This window comes from Hordeum vulgare, chromosome 1H (assembly GCF_904849725.1).
Source record: "Hordeum vulgare subsp. vulgare chromosome 1H, MorexV3_pseudomolecules_assembly, whole genome shotgun sequence".
NCBI classification, from domain to species: Eukaryota; Viridiplantae; Streptophyta; class Magnoliopsida; order Poales; family Poaceae; genus Hordeum; species Hordeum vulgare.
In genome coordinates, this window is record NC_058518.1 from 26,475,541 (window position 1) to 26,494,713 (window position 19,173).

The 19,173-nt window shown below is 42.7% G+C and overlaps 1 protein-coding gene across 2 annotated transcripts; it reads right to left on the bottom strand.

Moving 5' to 3' along the window:
- Positions 1 to 855: 855 nt before the first annotated feature.
- Positions 856 to 4,135, bottom strand: LOC123398209 (F-box/LRR-repeat protein 14-like). Of its 2 annotated transcripts, none has more exons than XM_045092738.1 (2): positions 4,042 to 4,135; positions 856 to 2,703 (listed from the first exon to the last, which is right to left on the bottom strand). In XM_045092738.1, exon 2 carries the CDS (start codon positions 2,683 to 2,685, stop codon positions 1,231 to 1,233), a length of 1,455 nt encoding a protein of 484 aa, XP_044948673.1. In that variant the 5' UTR covers positions 2,686 to 2,703; positions 4,042 to 4,135; the 3' UTR covers positions 856 to 1,230. The 2 variants fall into 2 exon arrangements, with proteins under 2 accessions (XP_044948673.1, XP_044948730.1); XM_045092795.1 differs by lacking the exon at positions 4,042 to 4,135 and adding an exon at positions 4,012 to 4,030.
- Positions 4,136 to 19,173: the final 15,038 nt, after the last annotated feature.

The following is a 19,173-nucleotide window of genomic DNA, read 5'->3' on the forward strand; positions in this document are numbered from 1 at the left end:
ATCACCATGTTTGTTAGTTCCAAGACTATGTTACTAGCTATGATACCCCTATTATGTCCAGTCTAAGTCTACTACTATCTCTTCCTGTACGTCTGCCGGGTTGCTATGGCGGCGCTTTTGTGCGTTATTACGAAGAAAAAAAAAGGAACATGACAAGGCTTTAACTTCTTTGCTTCCTCTCTTTCAACCTGCTCATCGGCTCAGCCATCGTTTCTCCCTTTTTTAACAAGGGAAAGGCACATGTTTCATTTTAGCTCAAGCACTTATCTAGTACGACTAGTAGTACAACACAAAAGTACATAGCCAGCAAAGGAAAGTTGGCGTCTTGATGAGCTACAAATACAAGGCAAATGTTGTTCGTACGAGCTGAACTGATGCAACGAGCTGTCTTGTTACTAAAATAAAAGATTCGCAATTTCAATATCTTTGTACTAGACTGATGAACCAAACAAACGCATGAATCTCGATATCTCATCTCTCGAATGGTGCTCTAATTTGTGCTATTTTCGTACACTCAACATATATACTATTGATAGATAACTACCCCAAGAAGGTAAGAACAAAACGTTGTTGAGTGCTGGACGTCCAGAGCAAAGACAACTATGTTATAGGCCTTCAGTAGTTTCAGTTGTTCCTCAACTTCAGGTCGTCTTGGAATCTAAACATCCACAATTATGCTACAACTTTGTACAATGATATAAGACGTTCTACAGCGTCGTCTTACATTAGTTTACAGAGGGATTAGGAACTAGCACTGTTCTTTTGAGAAGCAATCAGTATCTTGGGAATTATTACTACATTGATCCATAACAAAATTGGCATGCAAACATAGCAGGCATATATATATATATATATAACGCTTAAAATCACTTCCACGATAAAACGCTTAAATAATACAGATAAGACCAAACGGTCATACAGTGCCTCCATAGCAAAAAACAGGGAATATTGGGGCCAACTAATGCCGGTCTCGAAACATCTACCAGGCTTACAGTTGACAGTAATCCACAAGTAGTGCCTACTATTAAAGTTTCATTCACTAGAGACCATCCAAAGATCATCATTAGAGCATCATAAAGGAAAGTCATTGCAGTAAAGCTAGAAGGCAACAAAAATTTCAGAGAGGTGAATCTGGGTCGGATGATGGCACAGCCTTGTTCAATGATGCACACTGAACAACCTAATGGCTTCAGCAGCAAATTCATAGTGAAAATTTTGGTGACCACTTCATCAATATACGCCAAGACCAATTCTCTTCCTAACGGCATCTAAATAGTTGCTGGAGTAGTGAACTGACTTGGCAACACCCTGCGCAGCTTGCATAGAGACCTCACCACAATAGTCAATGACCAAAGAGTCTAACTTATGTGCACGCCTCAGTTCAGCCACTCCAACATCAGTAATGTAATGACACAACTGAAGTGTGAGATTACTCAAGCATGGGGTGTGCGCAATGAAGCGCATCCCAGCATCAGTTACCGCATGACACAATATAAGCTCCAGTGTCTCCAGATGTGGTGAGGATGAGAGGGCCTTCATCCCCTCGTCATCAAAGAAGTTGGCGTTGTTGAGCACGAGAACACGAATTGGACAGGACTGAATGAGCACCAGAAAACCCTGCTGTGTGAATCCTATTTCAGATGGCCAGTCAGGGGAACATCCTATAAAGTTGAGGTCTACCGTCTGAAGCATGCGACAGTTGAGGGCTAGAGCGTAAAGGCTGTTATCTGTAAATGACGTCCTGGTTTCACAGCCGACATCAGTAGAGTAGGGCTGCAGGTTGAGCCAAAGTGAGATGCTTTTAAGGTTGCTGCAGCTCCGAGATAACGTAATCATGTCATTGTCATTTAGGGCACAAACATACTCAAGGCACAGCTTCTCCAATGCTTTACATTTCCCTAGGACAACACGAAGTCCTGCTTCCGGCCAAGTTTTAATACGCGCCAACCTTAAATCCTTCAAACTCTCACAGCAGAAATCATACAAATCCATGTTGTGAGCATCGTACGAGGAGTCATAGACCACATCAGCTGTAAGACAATCATATCTTCCTCTTTTGCCCTCATATTCAAACTTCTCGAGCTTCATCCATCCTGAACCAAACTTTAGGACGTTATGATGATTGATTCCTTTGCAATTCTTCACTACAAGCTCTTCCAGCGATCCATCCCTACCAAGGTATTCCAGCCACTCTACACTGTCGATGTTCTCGCAACCAATAAGGTGGAGAGCAGATAGACTTGTGCAACCAACTGCAACCGAGAAAAGTCCAATTGAAGTTATTTGTGGTGTGGAGTTCAGCCTGAGAGACACCAATTTCTTGCAATAAGCTAAACAAGCAAGCCCAGAGTCATCGATGCGTGAGCAGAAGCTTAAGGTGAGGTCAATCAGCGAGGAACAGTGAGATGAAAGCACAGAAAGTCCTTTGTTGTCCAGCTGCTTTCCATGTCCAGGTATCCAACCAGAGTAGTCGATTTCCACTTTCCGCAGATTTGGGAACCGGGCGCACAATGATGTCAGTGCTTTTGTAGCGGTGCAAAGGCCGGAACCAACACGGATAGCACCCCTTTGATTCCCCTCTATCTGGTAGAGCTGCTTCGACACGAGGGAAAGAGAGTTCAGATCACTTGTCGCGGCGATCCTCTTGAGAATCTCTGTCATCAGAGCCTCCGGTAGGTCCTCCATCGAGCAACTTCAATTCAGCTGTACCAATCATCAGATAATGTATATCAAGGTTTAGAAAACAACCGAAAGAGCTGGACTCAAAATTATGATAAATTAGAATAATGCATGCATGGGAAGATAGATGGAGATCACACCGGCGACAGGCACTCATTATTACGAAGAATTCCAACTATTGATGGAGTTTGAGCATTTTCTGTATCCGTCCAAAACTTGTGTGTTCTTCACAAGCATGGAGATTTATAAAGTAGCTAGCACCTTATCTGTGTCTAGATTGTTAGAAAGAAAAAACGGCGCTATAGGCGGGCCATGTCATTAAATTAAACTAGCTACCACCATCAAGTAGGAGAGCTTGAATAATGAACTAACTAAGAGAGAATACAAAGAAACAAGCTAGATTAGACACAGGAAATTCCGCAAAGACCCACGTGCTGAATCTGAACCAACTTATTTGGAGGCACCTAATTAGTAACATGAAAACCAGAGCACACAAATTGAAATTAGTACTTGCAGCCCTTGCTTGGGCAGGAATGAAAGTAGGGACATCATTTTGCCACAGCCGATGAGTTCACAGGGTGCAGTTATTATTAATAGACAACGCCAATGTAATCCATGTTCCACTAGAAATATTAGTATTTGCTGCAACCCTAGGCTAGTACCCCCTGCGTCCGGAATTACTTGTCGTGGAAATGGATGTATCTAGATGTATTTTAGTTCTAGAAACATCCATTTCTGCGAGAAGTAATTCGGGGCGGAGAGAGTACTCAGCTGCAAAAAGCTTACTTTCTAGTCCCTTGGAGAATGGCTTGACAACAGTAACAAACTTTAGGTCCAACCAGGCACGCAGGGAGACTTATTAAAGCAGATAGCTAGGACCTTATCCGTGTCTAGATTGGTAGAAAGAAAAAAAAAAGACGCTACAGGCCACATCATGAAATCAAACTGCCGCAAAATTAAATACTAGCAAGCAGAGTCTGAACAATGAACTGACCAAGAGAATACAAAGAAACGCGCTGAATCTGAACCAACAACTGGTTTGGAGGTACCTAGCTAATTGATAGGAAAATTAGTTAGTGCGTACTCGTAGGCCTTGGTTGGGCAAGAAAGATAGTAGGGAAATCAACCATTTTGCCGATGAGTTGAGATCACATGGCAGGGCGCATCTAATATCTGTTCAACTAGAAATACTAGTCGTGCTATTTGCTGCAACCCTAGGCGAAATCCTTACTTTCTACTAGCACGACCTAGGAGAATGGCTTGATGGATGAGAATGGCTTGATGGATGAGGATGATACGATCTAGGACAAAAATAGAGGAAGGGGAACCAACACGACGAACAGGGGCGAGAAACGGCGGTACCCTCCTTGACCGGCCGCTGGACGTCGGAGGAGAGGAGAGGAGAGGAGGGTATCGCCGCCGCCGCTGGACCTCGGAGATGTCCGCAGCTGAGGAGAGGAGAGTGTAAACCCTACCCTACCTATAGTCTCACATGGGCTTCCCACACCCAGAATGGGCCCATGTACCCATTGAAATGTCTAGCAAATTTTACGCCTTTGTCTAAAAAAAAAAGCAAATTTTAAATATCCCCTAGAAAAAAGAAGAAAATTTTAACCTGTAAGAAAGCAATTTTAAAAAACAAATCCTGTAAGTATGCGTGACGAGAAATGTTCACATGAATCAAAATGAAATAAAGGTTTCCATAAATGTTACTCTGCATCAATAAGAGTTACCTCTTATTTCGGAAGGATTCTTACATGTGGAGGAAACGTTCATAGTAGTATAATCTTAAAGCGGTTTTTATGTTTTTGCACGTGTTCAAAAATAAGTGCTCATGTATCATGTATCTCTAAAAAATTCTTATTATTTTTAGAGGTAAATAGTAATAAGAAAGCTAAACATAAAATATAAGGATTAAAAACCAAAGTTAAGATTAGTAAAAAAATAGGAATATAGAAATAAAAGTAATAAAAGAATAAGGAAAAATAAGACGGTAGTCACTATTGCGCCAAGACCTGTGCGTTGCTGAAATGACCCATATATCATATAGAGTAGGAAAATATATGTTATAAATAGTCAAGGATTATTTGGTTTTGCTATTGCAAAAATGATTACTAGCATAGTTCGTAAAACACAGTGAGTGGCGCTCAAGCTGACGCCGCTAGTATGACGCCAATGGTAACGTGTCGCCACTGGCATCGGCTGACGACGCTGCTAGTAGAATAATGTTAGCGGCATCGCGCCCAAACGTCACTAGTAACTAACAAATTGAACTAAACATCGATGAAACGTTCTGAATTAGTGGTGTTGCACAACCATACTCGCCGTTAGTAAATAATATACTACTGACATGACAATTTTCACCCACACCACTAGTAAATGTTGACAATATTAGGGGGAAAATGCATTGTCACATTTTTCTCTAATTGACCATATTTTCCTTGAAGGCAAGTAGCACGATGATACATAGTGATAGTCTCAAATGTATCTACTCCTTCCATTTTCTTATACGAGGTCATCATATGAGTACACCCGTGGATCACACTTTAGGATAGTTTGTATGTTGAAGAGGTCTATGCATAGGCCGGTCGAAGCAACATATATTATCGAGATTGAGTATAGGGATTGATATATATGGGGTGAAGGGGAGAAGTTTATCTTAATGTTGTGGTTGGGTTTACGAACATGTTAGTATTTGTGGATGTGTGGTAATAAATCCAATCATAAGTATGGATAAAATATAAATACGGATAGTATATTAGCAGAGTCATGTCCCACATACAAAAATATAATGATGACGATTTGGTCTAAAAAGAAAATTAAATCTTAGTGATTCTTTAGCGATTTCGCTGGCATTCCACTTTTTAGCTTAATTCCAATTGGATTTATAGTGTAAATTCAGTTCTACTGATATCCTCATCGGTGTTTAATTTGTAATACCACTGATAGACTGCAATTCTCAGCGGGTTTACATTGTAATTTTCTGTGCTATTGTAATGCATTTGAACAGTTCTAGCATGACAATCCCTTAGACTGTTTGAACATTGGGATTCGGATTGGGTTGTGATTCCATTTATTCATTCTGTATTATTTCTAGTCATAGCACTGCCATGCTACTACACACTGACAACTAAAGTGTTTATTACACTATAATTCCAGTGTATTTTTTATCGTAATTACAGTAGTGTGCAATTTACAATGATTTACTCCAAATTTTCCAGTATTTTTAGTGTAACTTTATAGTGATATTTGGAGTGTAGCTTTTTTCCAATGATTTGTACTGATATTTCCAGTATTGTTTTAGTCTTACTTAGATCGAAGTAGTCTTGTAAATGTGTATGCTCCTGCGTGGAATTTCATTCAGTTAGTCTTCATGCCAAGTCATTTTGGTATATATTTTCACGGAAATCGATTCAGTCTATGCACGTACAATCATGACAGATTTATTTTCGGAGTTATATTTTTTAGTGGATTTGCACTGTAATTCTTATTTGGACTTACAGTGTATTTTAGTGATTTTTTACACTGTAAGCCTTAGTGAATTACAATGTTATTCTTAGTGGATTTGTACTGTAATTTTACTTGGATTTGCAGTGTATTTTGCGAGTGTAATTCTTAGTGTATTTTTGCAATATATCTTTGTGGATTTTATAGTGTATTCATACCATAATTTCTCAGTGTTTTTTATTGTGTATATCTTAGTGTCTTTGTACTGTATTTTACTTTATGTTATGAGTGATTTTTACACTGGATATTTTATAGGCATTTGCCATGCAACTCCTTATTGCTTTTAGATCATTTTAGTTGTTTTCATAGGTTTATGTTGTTGTCATGATTGATGGCAATCTTAGTTTGTTGGTATTTTTGCAGGGTGTTTCATAGATAGTTGCCTGGTAAAGTGATAATATTTTGTTAGTTCTTTTTTCCAGTTTATTTCTGTAATTTATTTTCACCAGGGTCAGCTTATTTTTTGTGTAATCCAATGACTATATTTGATTGTAATCTAGTGATAACCAGTTGGGAGTGTGGTCCCATTTTCGTCATATTGTTTGTATGCTTGGTAGTTCTTTTTTATTGGTGTGTGTTGAGTAAATAGGCAATTTTTCGAGTATATTAATCCACGAGATAATAACTAGCATGGCATTGACTAGAGTAATGATATACTGATGCTGAGCTAACCTAGCACATACTACGCATATAGTAGATACATCTATGCAGGCAAGTAGTACTGCTAGGATAAACGAGTCATACCCTCCAATCGGCCAGTTGGCCGTGGCAGCAGCGGCGGCGGCGGCAGTATCCTCTGCCGTCTTCTTCTCGGCTTCCTCGCGGAGACGGTCAACTTCACTTGGTGAAGACATGGCGATGACGAGGGCGACGCGGACGTAGACGAAGCAGACGGACGGAGGCGAGCAGTCGCGTGATCGCTCTCCAAAAACCTAATCGCCCCTCTCCCGTACAGGAACCGGAGAGGCGAGGTTTCGGAGGCCTGCTCTCCCGTTGACCGTGTACGCGGTAAACGGGACGGAGTCGCCGGCGGCAGCAGCAGTCAAGGAACGAACGCGTGAGGCAGATGTGATCTGATTCTCGTGACGGCTAGGGTAGGCGATCGCGTGCTTATAAAGGCGGCTGGGTGGAGAGACGTGGGCCGAACCCACGTCCGAGTCGGTAACAGCCACGATCCGACGTCTCGGATCGTGCCTTGTCCGTTACGTATTCTCCGTTCCTGACCGGCAAAAATAAGCGCGTAGGTATGAGCTCGGCTCGGCTCATTCATGCGGCGCGTCGTGGCGAGGCGTGGCGAGGCGGGCGGCGGAGGAGGAGTGCGCGAGGGCACCTTCTCTTCTCACTCTCCAATAGCGTGTGGAAGAGAGACCCTTATAAAGGGGTCCAAACTCTCCTCCACTAGCGGGGTGGGACTAAACTCCCACCACCTTGTCATGCCACCACCTACATGGGCCCTTGGAGATTTTTCGGAAATTCTCTAATGGGCCTAAAGCCCACCTCCAAATTTCAACAACCCACCGCCAGATCTCAAGGGCACATCGTGTTCCCTCGTTCCAATCACTGTTTTAATATACCAGCATTTCAGTGAAGACCTGTTAAGGTTGAGCTTCACCTAGAACAAGTAGCTACACCCCTTTACAACTGAACAATGGACTATGCCTTGAATTGTCAGTTTGGCGTAAAGGAGCTTGACCACAAGTCTTACTAGTACTAGACTGCCGAAGGTGACCCCTCGGGTGGAGCATATTAGTCACACTCCTGGCCTATTCATGAGTTTACTAGAGATCACCCAAACCTCATAGACTGTGACCAGCAGTCAAGCTCATATAGGTGTGTTCCTCCAAAGATCGCTCCGTAGGACAACATCTTGCTTACATATAAGCTTTAGAACACATTAAGACAGTAGTCATCCTACCATACAGTATCCGAGAGTATTGCATCTCCAACGGAGTGGGTTAGTAAAGTTACTCTCCTCAGTTCACCACTGGCTTGTTTTCCCAGGTCCTACTTCACGGGATCTCCGATCATATAGGTTGGGTTACTACCATGGCAACTCATTGCGACCGCGAAAGTCACCGAATGGGTTCGGTCCGTCTTTTCCTGATCTTTGTTTGTCCCCCCAAAAAAGGCGTGAGAGGACGTTGCAGATGTCCGGGACGGGGGTCTCATACCCATCTCCCTCGATGCACTATCTATCACAACACGTGATAGCCCTTTAGTAAAGGGATCTGCCAGATTCTTAACCGTTTGGATATAATCCAACGCTATCACTCCGGAGTTTCTCAAACGTCTGACAGACTTCAGTCTCATTCTTATATGTTTATTGAACTTCATATTGTCCTTTGAACTCTTCACTTTAACAATAACCGTCTAATTATCGCAGTTCATAAGGATAGCCAGAACCGGCTTCTCAACCACAGGTAAGTCCATCAAAAGATCTTGAAGAAATTCTGCTTCGACACCAGATGTGTCTAATGCTGTTAATTCTGCTTCCATTGTCGATCTTGTTAAGATCGTTTGCTTGCAAGACTTCCAGGAAAAAGCACCACCCCCAAGAGTAAACATATACCCAGTAGTGGCCTTCATCTCATCAGCATCAGAGATCCAATTCGCATCACTATACCCTTCAAGTACCGATGGGAATCCCGTATAGTGAAGCCCGTGGTTGACAGTACCCTTCAAGTAGCGCATAATTCTTTCAACAGCACGCCAATGAACATCGCCCGGGTTTGCAACAAACCGACTAAGTTTGCTCACAGCAAACGCGATGTCAGGCCTCGTTGCGCTAGCTAGGTACATAAGTGAACCGATAATTTGAGAGAATCTCAATTGATCTATAGCTGTGCCCTTAAACTTTCTAATAAGCACACTAGGATCATATGGTGTTTGAGAAATTTTGCAGTCTGAATATCCAAAGCGACTCAAAATCTTCTCAACATAGTGGGATTGCAGAAGTGTAATCCCACCCTCATCATCTCTCAACAGCTTGATGTTCAAGATAACATCAGCCACCCCAAGGTCCTTCATCTCAAAGTTTTGAGACAGAAAAGACTTAACCTCCTCAATTACTTTGAGGTTGGTTCCAAATATCAGTATGTCATCAACATACAAGCACAATATAACTCCTTCGCCCCCACCATGGCGATAGTATACACATTTGTCAGCTTCATTAACAACGAAGCCAACAGATGTCAGAGTTGTATTAAACTTCTCATGCCATTGCTTAGGTGCTTGTCTTAGACCATATAAAGATTTCAGCAACTTACACACCTTTCCTTCCTGACCTTCTATCACAAAGCCATCTGGCTGTTGCATATAGATTTCCTCATTTAACTCTCCATTCAGGAAAGCTGTCTTAACGTCCATTTGATGAACGAGAAGACCATGAGAGGCCGCCAATGAGAGTAGTACTCGAATGGTGGTCAGTCTAGCCACAGGTGAATAAGTATCAAAGAAATCTTCTTCCTCTTTCTGGGCATAGCCCTTGGCCACAAGCCTAGCCTTGTACTTTTCAATCGTACCATCGGGCCTAAGCTTCCTTTTGAACACCCACTTGCATCCCAATGGTTTGCAACCATAGGGACGATCAGTGATTTCCCATGTCCCGTTAGCCATGATGGAATCCATCTCACTACGGACCGCAGCTTTCCAGTAATCAGCATCTGGAGAAGCATACGCTTCTGAAATAGAAGTGGGATTATCATCCACGAGGTATACGAAGAAATCATCACCAAAGGTCTTTGCAGTCCTTTGTCTCTTGCCCCTACCACGGGCTTCCTCGTCATCCTCCTCAGGATTTTCATCATGTGTTTGTTCATAGTATTCCATAGGAATGGCAGGCTCAGGAGTTATCTCAGATTCCTGTCTAGAAGTGCTTTGCATATCTCTCATGGGAAATATATCCTCAAAGAATGTAGCATCCCTCGACTCCATTATTGTGCCGACCTTCACGTCAGGTACCTCAGATTTCACTACTAGAAATCTATAGCCTACGCTATTCTTAGCGTATCCCAAATTAACGCAGTCCACAGTCTTTGGTCCAAGCTTACGCTTCTTGGGGATCGGTACATTGACTTTCGCCAAGCAGCCCCAAGTACGTAAGTACGAGAGCGTCGTCCTTCTCTTCGACCACTCCTCGTAGGGAGTGACCTCATTATCTTTTGTAGGAACTTTATTCAGGACATGACACGCGGTCAATATAGCCTCCCCCACCATGCCTTGGATAAACCCGATGTATCTAACATGGCGTTAACCAAATCAGTTAGAGTACGGTTTTTCCGCTCGGCAACCCCGTTTGACTGGGGTGAATAGGGAGGCGTCCTCTCATGAATAATGCCGTGTTCCGCACAAAATGAATCAAATTCGTTTGAGAAGTACTCTCCACCACGATCAGACCGGACTCGTTTAATTTTCTTTTCAAGTTGATTCTCAACTTCCGCCTTATAGATTTTAAAGTAGTGTAGAGCCTCATCTTTAGTATTTAACAGATACACATAGCAAAATCTAGTGGAATCATCTATCAATGTCATGAAGTATTTCTTTCCACCTTTAGTCAACACACCATTCATCTCACAAAGATCAGAATGTATGAGTTCTAATGGTGCCAAGTGTCTCTCCTCTGCAGCCATGTGAGGCTTGCGAGGTTGCTTTGCTTGCACACACGAATGGCACTTAGAACCTTTGGCTAAAGTGAAAGTTGGGATTAAATTCAGTTTTGCTAGCCGCGACATAACACCGAAACTTATGTGACGAAGACGTGAATGCCAAACCTCAGATTCATTAACACTCGAATGAATATTGTTCACGACTTTATTACAAAAATCTGCAAGAGAAAGGCGGAACAGACCTCCGCATTCATAACCTTTTCCAACGAAAAGTCCATATTTCGTAACTACTACTTTATTAGACTCGAATACCAACTTAAACCCTTCTCTACACAGAAGGGAGCCACTAACGAGATTCTTCTTGATGGTGGGGACATGCTGCACGTTCTTCAGCTGCACGATCCTTCCCGAAGTAAACTTCAGATCGACCGTGCCAACACCAAGAACAGAAGCACTCGCGCCATTCCCCATCAATACAGACCCGCGACCGGTGGCCTGATAAGAAGAGAACAATGATAAGTCAGCACACACATGAATATTTGCACCCGTGTCCACCCACCAATCGGTGGACTGACAAACTGTAAATACAGTAAGTAAATTACCGTACCCAGATGCACCACTTTCATTGTTGCCCACAATCATGTTGGCAGACTTGGAGTCCTGCGCCGGCTTCTTGTACTTGTTTGGGCATTTGTTCGCCCAATGTTCCTCTGAACCACAAGTATAGCAGCCATCTCCCTTCTTATTCTTCTTGAAGGGCTTCTTTCCCTTCTTCTTGAAGTCGGTATTCTGTTGGACAGAATTCTTTCCCTTGGGCTTGTGAGAATTGAAGTTCCTCTGATGTACCATATTGGCAGCAGAAGAGCTTTCCACCGCTTTTCCATTGGAGTCCTTTGCTCTCGAGTTCTGCTCAACACTCAGATGGCCGATGATGTCCTCTACTGAGAACTCACGCCTCTGATGTTTCAGAGTAGTAGCAAAGTTCCTCCAGGAATTAGGGAGCTTAGCAATTATATAGCCCGCGACAAACTTGCCCAGCAAATTGCACTTAAGAACCTCAAGTTCCTTAGCTATGCATATTATCTCATGAGCTTGTTCCAATACAGAACGGTTGTCAACCATCTTGTAATCGTGGAACTGCTCCATAACATACATCTCACTCCCAGCATCGGTGGCCCTGAATTTAGATTCGAGCGCCTCCCACAAGTCCTTGGCAACATGCATATGTAAATATGAATCAACCAGCTTATCTCCGATCACGCTAATGACTGCTCCAAGGAATAGGACGGTGGCCTCCTTAAACATCTTCTCCTGTTCAAGAGTGATAGTTTCCGTAGGAGTGACACCGGCTACCCAGAACACGTTCATAGCTGTGAGCCATAAGGTGGTTCTCGTTTGCCAACGCTTGAAAAAGGTACCGGTAAACATATCCGGTTTCAGTGCAGCAACAAAACCATTACTCGAAAAATTCCTACAGACATTAGGTTTTTGGATTGTTGAGTAAATAGGCTATTTTCCGAGTATATTAATCCACGAGATAATAACTAGCATGGCATTGACTAGAGTAATGATATACTGATGTTGAGCTAACCTAGCACATACTACGCATATAGTAGATACATCTATGCAGGCAAGTAGTACTGCTACGATAAACGAGTCATACCCTCCAATCGGCCAGTTGGCCGTGGCAGTATCCTCTGCCGTCTTCCTCGCGGAGAAGGTCAGCTTCGCTTGGTGAAGACATGGCGGTGACGAGGGCGACGCGGACGAAGGCGAGCAGTCGCGTGATCGCTAAAATAAGCGCGTAGGTATGAGCTCGGCTCGGCTCATTCCCGCAACCGCACCCGTGGCGAGGCGGGCGGCGGAGGAGGAGTGCGCGAGGGCACCTTCTCTTCTCACTCTCCAATAGCATGTGGAAGAGAGACCCTTGTAAAGGGGTCCAAACTCTCCTCCACTAGCGGGGTGGGACTAAACTCCCACCACCTTGTCATGCCACCACCTACATGGGCCCTTGGAGATTTTTCTGAAATTCTCTAATGGGCCTAAAGCCCACCTCCAAATTTCAATAGTGTGTTTCTTGAAACAGAATTCGAATTTGTTAGTGTTTAATCTTACCAATTTTTCAGTGCAAATTATTTTGAATATTTGGTGGATTTACAATGTCTTTTTAGTGCATTTTAGAGTGGCTTCTCTAATGCATCTTACACCGTAATTCTTAATGCTTAATCTTTGCAGTTTTTTTTGGTGCAAACCATTTGGATTATTTGGTGGATTTACAACAATGTCATTCTAGTGGATTTTATAGTGTCATTTTAATGCATCCTATACTGTAATTCTTAGTGGGCATGATAGAAATTATTGTGGTTATTACTGGATTTGGTGGTAATATCATTGATGTTATACTTCTTTTTGTCAATGTTCTTTGGTCCTTTCCTCCTCCCTTTGTTTGCTTTTGGTGGTGGTCATGCATGAGTTATGGTTCTTTTGATTTCATGTTTCCTGTCCGGGTTGGAAAAGATGTGGACCTGTTAGTCTGTTTAAAAGCGGGGACACACAAAAAACACAGGTCAAAGGACATCGAACAGGCAACACTTGTCACCCTTTAGGTGTATGAAAAATTAGGATGAAAGAGAATTGGAATTCATCCGGATGTAGAATAGATAGCCCCCTGATTTTCCATCAAATATCTCCATCTTCTCCACCGCCATCGTTTCTTCTTCTCCTCCACCAAATAAATGGATGAGTAATAGATGGGTTCCTTCTTCACACAACAAGTAGCGCTTCTACACGAGAGTATTTGTCCAATTACAAATTTGAAGCCCCGATTTTCGAGGCCCATGACCAGCTGGTACAGGTCCCAAGGAGGAGGCGGAGGCTGGAAGCATCTTCAACGAGTCGCTGTCTGTGGAACATGTCACCTCAGCCGCGCAACCACAAACGTTGGCGTGATATGTCTTCAACATATGTATAATTTTTTATTGTTCCATGCTATTATAGTATTATCTTAACGTACTTTTTGGATCATAATGCATCAATTTATATTATTTTTGAGCACTAACCTACTAATCCAGTGCCCGCTACCAGTTGTTGTTTTTGTGTGTTTTTTGTTTTTCAGGTTTTCAGTACCAAACGAAGTCCAATTGCCATGATATTTATGATTTTTTCTGGACCAAAAGAAGACCTGGAAACTTCGGGAGAAGACCTGAAGCCACACGAGGAGCTCACAAGGCAATAGGGCGCGACTAGGGCGGTGGTCGCACACCCTCATGCCTTGTCGCCTCCCTGTGGCCCCTCTTGCCTCGTTCTCTGGCCTTTAAATTCCAAAATATTCTAGAAAACCTAAATATATCCATGAAACACTTTTTACACCATCGTAAGTTTCTGTTCCATGGCGACCCCATCCGGAGCTCCAGTCCGGCGCTCCGTCGGAGGGGGGATCGATCACGGAGGGACTCTTCATCAACCTTGGTGCCCTCGTGATGAAGTGTGAGTAGTTCACCACAGACCTACGAGTACGTAGTTAGTATCTAGATGGCTATCTCTCTCTATCTGTTGATCTTCAATACAATGATCATCGCATCTTTGCTTTGATCTATTCAATGTGATTTTTTGTATGGTGTGTTTGTTGGGATCCGATGAATTATCGGTTTATGTTCAGGTTATTTATGAAAAAGTATTTGAATCTTCTCTGAGTTTTATGATTCTTATTTGCAAGATCATCAGATCTTTGTAAATCTATCTGATCTATTGAATTGCTTTGGCCAAGTAGTTTGATCTTTGTTTAGTGGTAGATGTGTGTTGTAGTGTGTTTAACCTGGCGAATTTATATATCCTAGTGACAGAAGGGGACAAGATGCATCTTTGTGTTGCTAGCACTAAGGATAAAATGATGGGGTTTATTCATATTCATTGAGTTTACTTTGTCTAGTGACAAGACAATTTGTGCACATGTCACTAGTTTACCTTATAGGATGCAAACTAGTTATGCGGATGCTATATCTTTTCTGACAGTGCAATTGGAAAGACAATTTGTGCACATGCATCCTTTCATACTATGGTTGTTTCTAGAATTCCGTAATATCCAGGAAGCTTCCACCAAACGTATAGCTATTATATTTATTTGTCAAGGATTTAGTAATAACATGCAAGAAGCTAGAGATATATGTGATCATTATAGGGTTAACGGTGAGTGCCCGCCCATAGTGGGGATTCTTTATGAGTCGGAAGAAATAAGAAAACTAAGATCCACAGACTATGTTGCTTATGATGATAATCTTAGAAAGAAGGTTCCACTTAATGTATTAGTTGGTAAGATTTCTGAACACAATGATCAATTTGCTATACCAAAACTTGGATTGGGTTATGAGATTGAAATAAAATTAAGAAAATACCTCTATCAGAACTTATACAACTTATGGAAAACCTAAAGAAGAGCCTCATGTTCTTCTCGAGGTAGACCTTTCGGATCCTTGTGTTGTGCTATTTAGTCCTTTCAATTATTTTTTCTTACCAATCGGAAAACTTTCTACTGAAAGGAGGGAATATGATTGTAGCATGATAGGTCAATCTCGAAAAGATAACAACACTTGATCATATGCATTATGCCTAGCTAGGGGCATAAAACAATAGCGCTTGTTGGGAGGCAACCCAATAGTTATCTTAATTTTTTGCTTTTTGATTTTACAATTTGGTGTGATGACATGATTATTGCTTATGTAATGATTGTGTTTTTGTGTTTAAATTAGTGTTTGTGCCAAGCTAAATCATTGGGATGACTTGTATGATAAGTATAATTGATACGATGCAAAAACAGAAACTTTGACGTCCATTGCATAATTTCTCTGATTTTACTAGAATGTATTTTGAAGCTGAAAGTTTTACACAGTATTTATGTATACATTAATCAGGTATTCCTAATTGTTCAGAATTTTTAAAGTTATAGAACTATAGGTGTTGGAAATATGCCCTAGAGGCAATAATAAATTAGTTATTATTATATTTCTTAGTTCATGATAATCGTTTATTATCCATGCTATAATTGTATTGATTGGAAACACAATACTTGTGTGGATACATAGACAAAACACTGTCCCTAGTAAGCCTCTAGTTGACTAGCTCGTTGATCAAAGATGGTCAAGGTTTCCTGGCCATAGGTAAGTGTTGTCACTTGATAACGGGATCACATCATTAGGAGAATCATGTGATGGACTAGACCCAAACTAATAGACGTAGCATGTTGATCGTGTCATTTTGTTGCTACTGTTTTCTGCGTGTCAAGTATTTATTCCTATGACCATGAGATCATATAACTCACTGACACCGGAGGAATGCTTTGTGTGTATCAAACGTCGCAACGTAACTGGGTGACTATAAAGATGCTCTACAGGTATCTCCGAAGGTGTTAGTTGAGTTAGTATGGATCAAGACTGGGATTTGTCACTCCGTGTGACGGAGAGGTATCTCGGGGCCCACTCGGTAATACAACATCACACACAAGCCTTGCAAGCAATGTAACTTAATGTAAGTTGCGGGATCTTGTATTACGGAACGAGTAAAGAGACTTGCCGGTAAACGAGATTGAAATAGGTATGCGGATACTAACGATCGAATCTCGGGCAAGTAACATACCGAAGGACAAAGGGAATGACATACGGGATTATATGAATCCTTGGCACTGAGGTTCAAACGATAAGATCTTCGTAGAATATGTAGGATCCAATATGGGCATCCAGGTCCCGCTATTGGATATTGACCGAGGAGTCTCTCGGGTCATGTCTACATAGTTCTCGAACCCGCAGGGTCTGCACACTTAAGGTTCGACGTTGTTTTATGCGTATTTGAGTTATATGGTTGGTTACGAATGTTGTTCGGAGTCCCGGATGAGATCACGGACGTCACGAGGGTTTACGGAATGGTCCGGAAACGAAGATTGATATATAGGATGACCTCATTTGGTTACCGGAAGGTTTTCGTGCATTACCGGAAAAGTTTCGGGCTCATCGGTAGTGTACCGGGAGTGCCGGGAGGGGTGCCGGGGACCATCGGGAGGGGTGTCACGCCCCAAGGGGTCTCATGGGCTATGGGAATAGATAAACCAGCCCCTAGTGGGCTGGAATAAGTTCCCACTAAGGCCCATAAGGTTTGAGAAGGAAAAAACACAAGGTGGAAAGAGCTTCCAAGTGGGAAGGTGGAATCCTACTCCAAGTAGGATTGGAGTAGGACTCCTCCACCTCCAATTTCGGCCAAACCTTTAGGTTTTGAGGCTGCCTCCTCCCCTCCCTCCCACCTATATATACGGAGGTTTTAGGGCTGATTTGAGACAACTTTTGCCACGGCAGCCCGACCACATATCTCCACGGTTTTACCTCTAGATCGCGTTTCTGCGGAGCTCGGGCGGAGCCCTGCTGAGACGAGATCATCACCAACCTCCGGAGCGCCGTCACGCTGCCGGAGAACTCTTCTACCTCTCCATCTCTCTTGCTGGATCAAGAAGGCCGAGATCATCGTCGAGCTGTACGTGTGCTGAACGCGGAGGTGCCGTCCGTTCGGTACTAGATCGTGGGACTGATCGCGGGATTGTTCGCGGGGCGGATCGAGGGACGTGAGGACGTTCCACTACATCAACCGCGTTCTCTAACGATTCTGCTGTGCGATCTACAAGGGTACGTAGAGTACTCATCCCCTCTCGTAGATGGACATCACCATGATAGGTCTTCGTGCGCGTAGGAAAATTTTTGTTTCCCATGCGACGTTCCCCAACAGTGGCATCATGAGCTAGGTTCATGCGTAGATGTCTTCTCGAGTAGAACACAAAAGTTTTTGTGGGCGGTGATGTGCGTTTTGCTGCCCTCCTTAGTCTTTTCTTGATTCCGCGGTATTGTTGGATTGAAGCGGCTTGGACCGACATTACTCGTACGCTTACGAGAGACTGGTTTCATCGTTACGAGTAACCCCCTTTGCTCAAAGATGACTGGCAAGTGACTGTTTCTCCAACTTTAGTTGAATCGGATTTGACCGAGGAGGTCCTTGGATGAGGTTAAATAGCAACTCATATATCTCCGTTGTGGTGTTTGCGTAAGTAAGATGCGATCCTACTAGATACCCTCGGTCACCACGTAAAACATGCAACAACAAAATTAGAGGACGTCTAACTTGTTTTTGCAGGGTATGATTGTGATGTGATATGGCCAACGATGTGATGTGATATATTGGATGTATGAGATGATCATGTTGTAATAGAAATATCGACTTGCACGTCGATGGTACGGCAACCGGCAGGAGCCATAGGGTTGTCTTTATAACTAACGTTTGTGCTTGCAGATGCGTTTACTATTTTGCTAGGACGTAGCTTTAGTAGTAATGGCATAAGTAGCACGACAACCCCGATGGCGACACATTGATGGAGATCATGATGATGGAGATCATGGTGTGGCGCCGGTGACAAGAAGATCGTGCCGGTGCTTTGGTGATGGAGATCAAGAAGCACGTGATGATGGCCATATCATGTCACTTATGAATTGCATGTGATGTTAATCCTTTTATGCACCTTATTTTGCTTAGAACGACGGTAGCATTATGAGGTGATCTCTCATTAAAATTTCAAGACGAAATTGTGTTCTCCCCGACTGTGCACCGTTGCTACAGTTCGTCGTTTCGAGACACCACGTGATGATCGGGTGTGATAGACTCAACGTTCACATACAACGGGTGCAAAACAGTTGCGCACGCGGAACACTCGGGTTAAGCTTGACGAGCCTAGCATGTGCAGACATGGCCTCGGAACACATGAGACCGAAAGGTCGAGCATGAATCGTATAGTTGATATGATTAGCATAGAGATGCTTACCACTGAAACTATTCTCGACTCACGTGATGATCGGACTTGAGATAGCGGATTTGGATCATGTACCACTCAAATGACTAGAGAGATGTACTTTTTGAGTGGGAGTTCTTAAGTAATATGATTAATTGAACTAATTGTCATGAACATAGTCTAATGGTCTTTGCAAATTACGATGTAGCTTGCACTATAGCTCTACTGTTTTTATATGTTCCTAGAGAAAATTTAGTTGAAAATTGATAGTAGCAAACTTTGCAGACTGAGTCTGTAAAACCGAGGATTGTCCTCGTTGCTGCACAGAAGGCTTATGTCCTTAATGCACCACTCGGTGTGCTGCACCTCGAGCGTCGTCTGTGGATGCTGTGAACATCCGACATACACGTTTCTGATGACTACACGATAGTTCAGTGCAAAGTACTTAATGGCTTAGAAGCAAGGCACCGAAAACGTTTTAAAATGTCACGGAACATAAATGATGTTCTAAAGAGATGAAATTGTGATTTCATGCTTGTGCCCTTGTTAAGAGGTACGAGACCTCCAACA

Bases quoted from the DNA above. Each gene is read 5' to 3' on its own strand.
- LOC123398209 (XM_045092738.1), bottom strand. From the start codon at position 2,685: ATGGAGGACCTACCGGAGGCTCTGATGACAGAGATTCTCAAGAGGATC.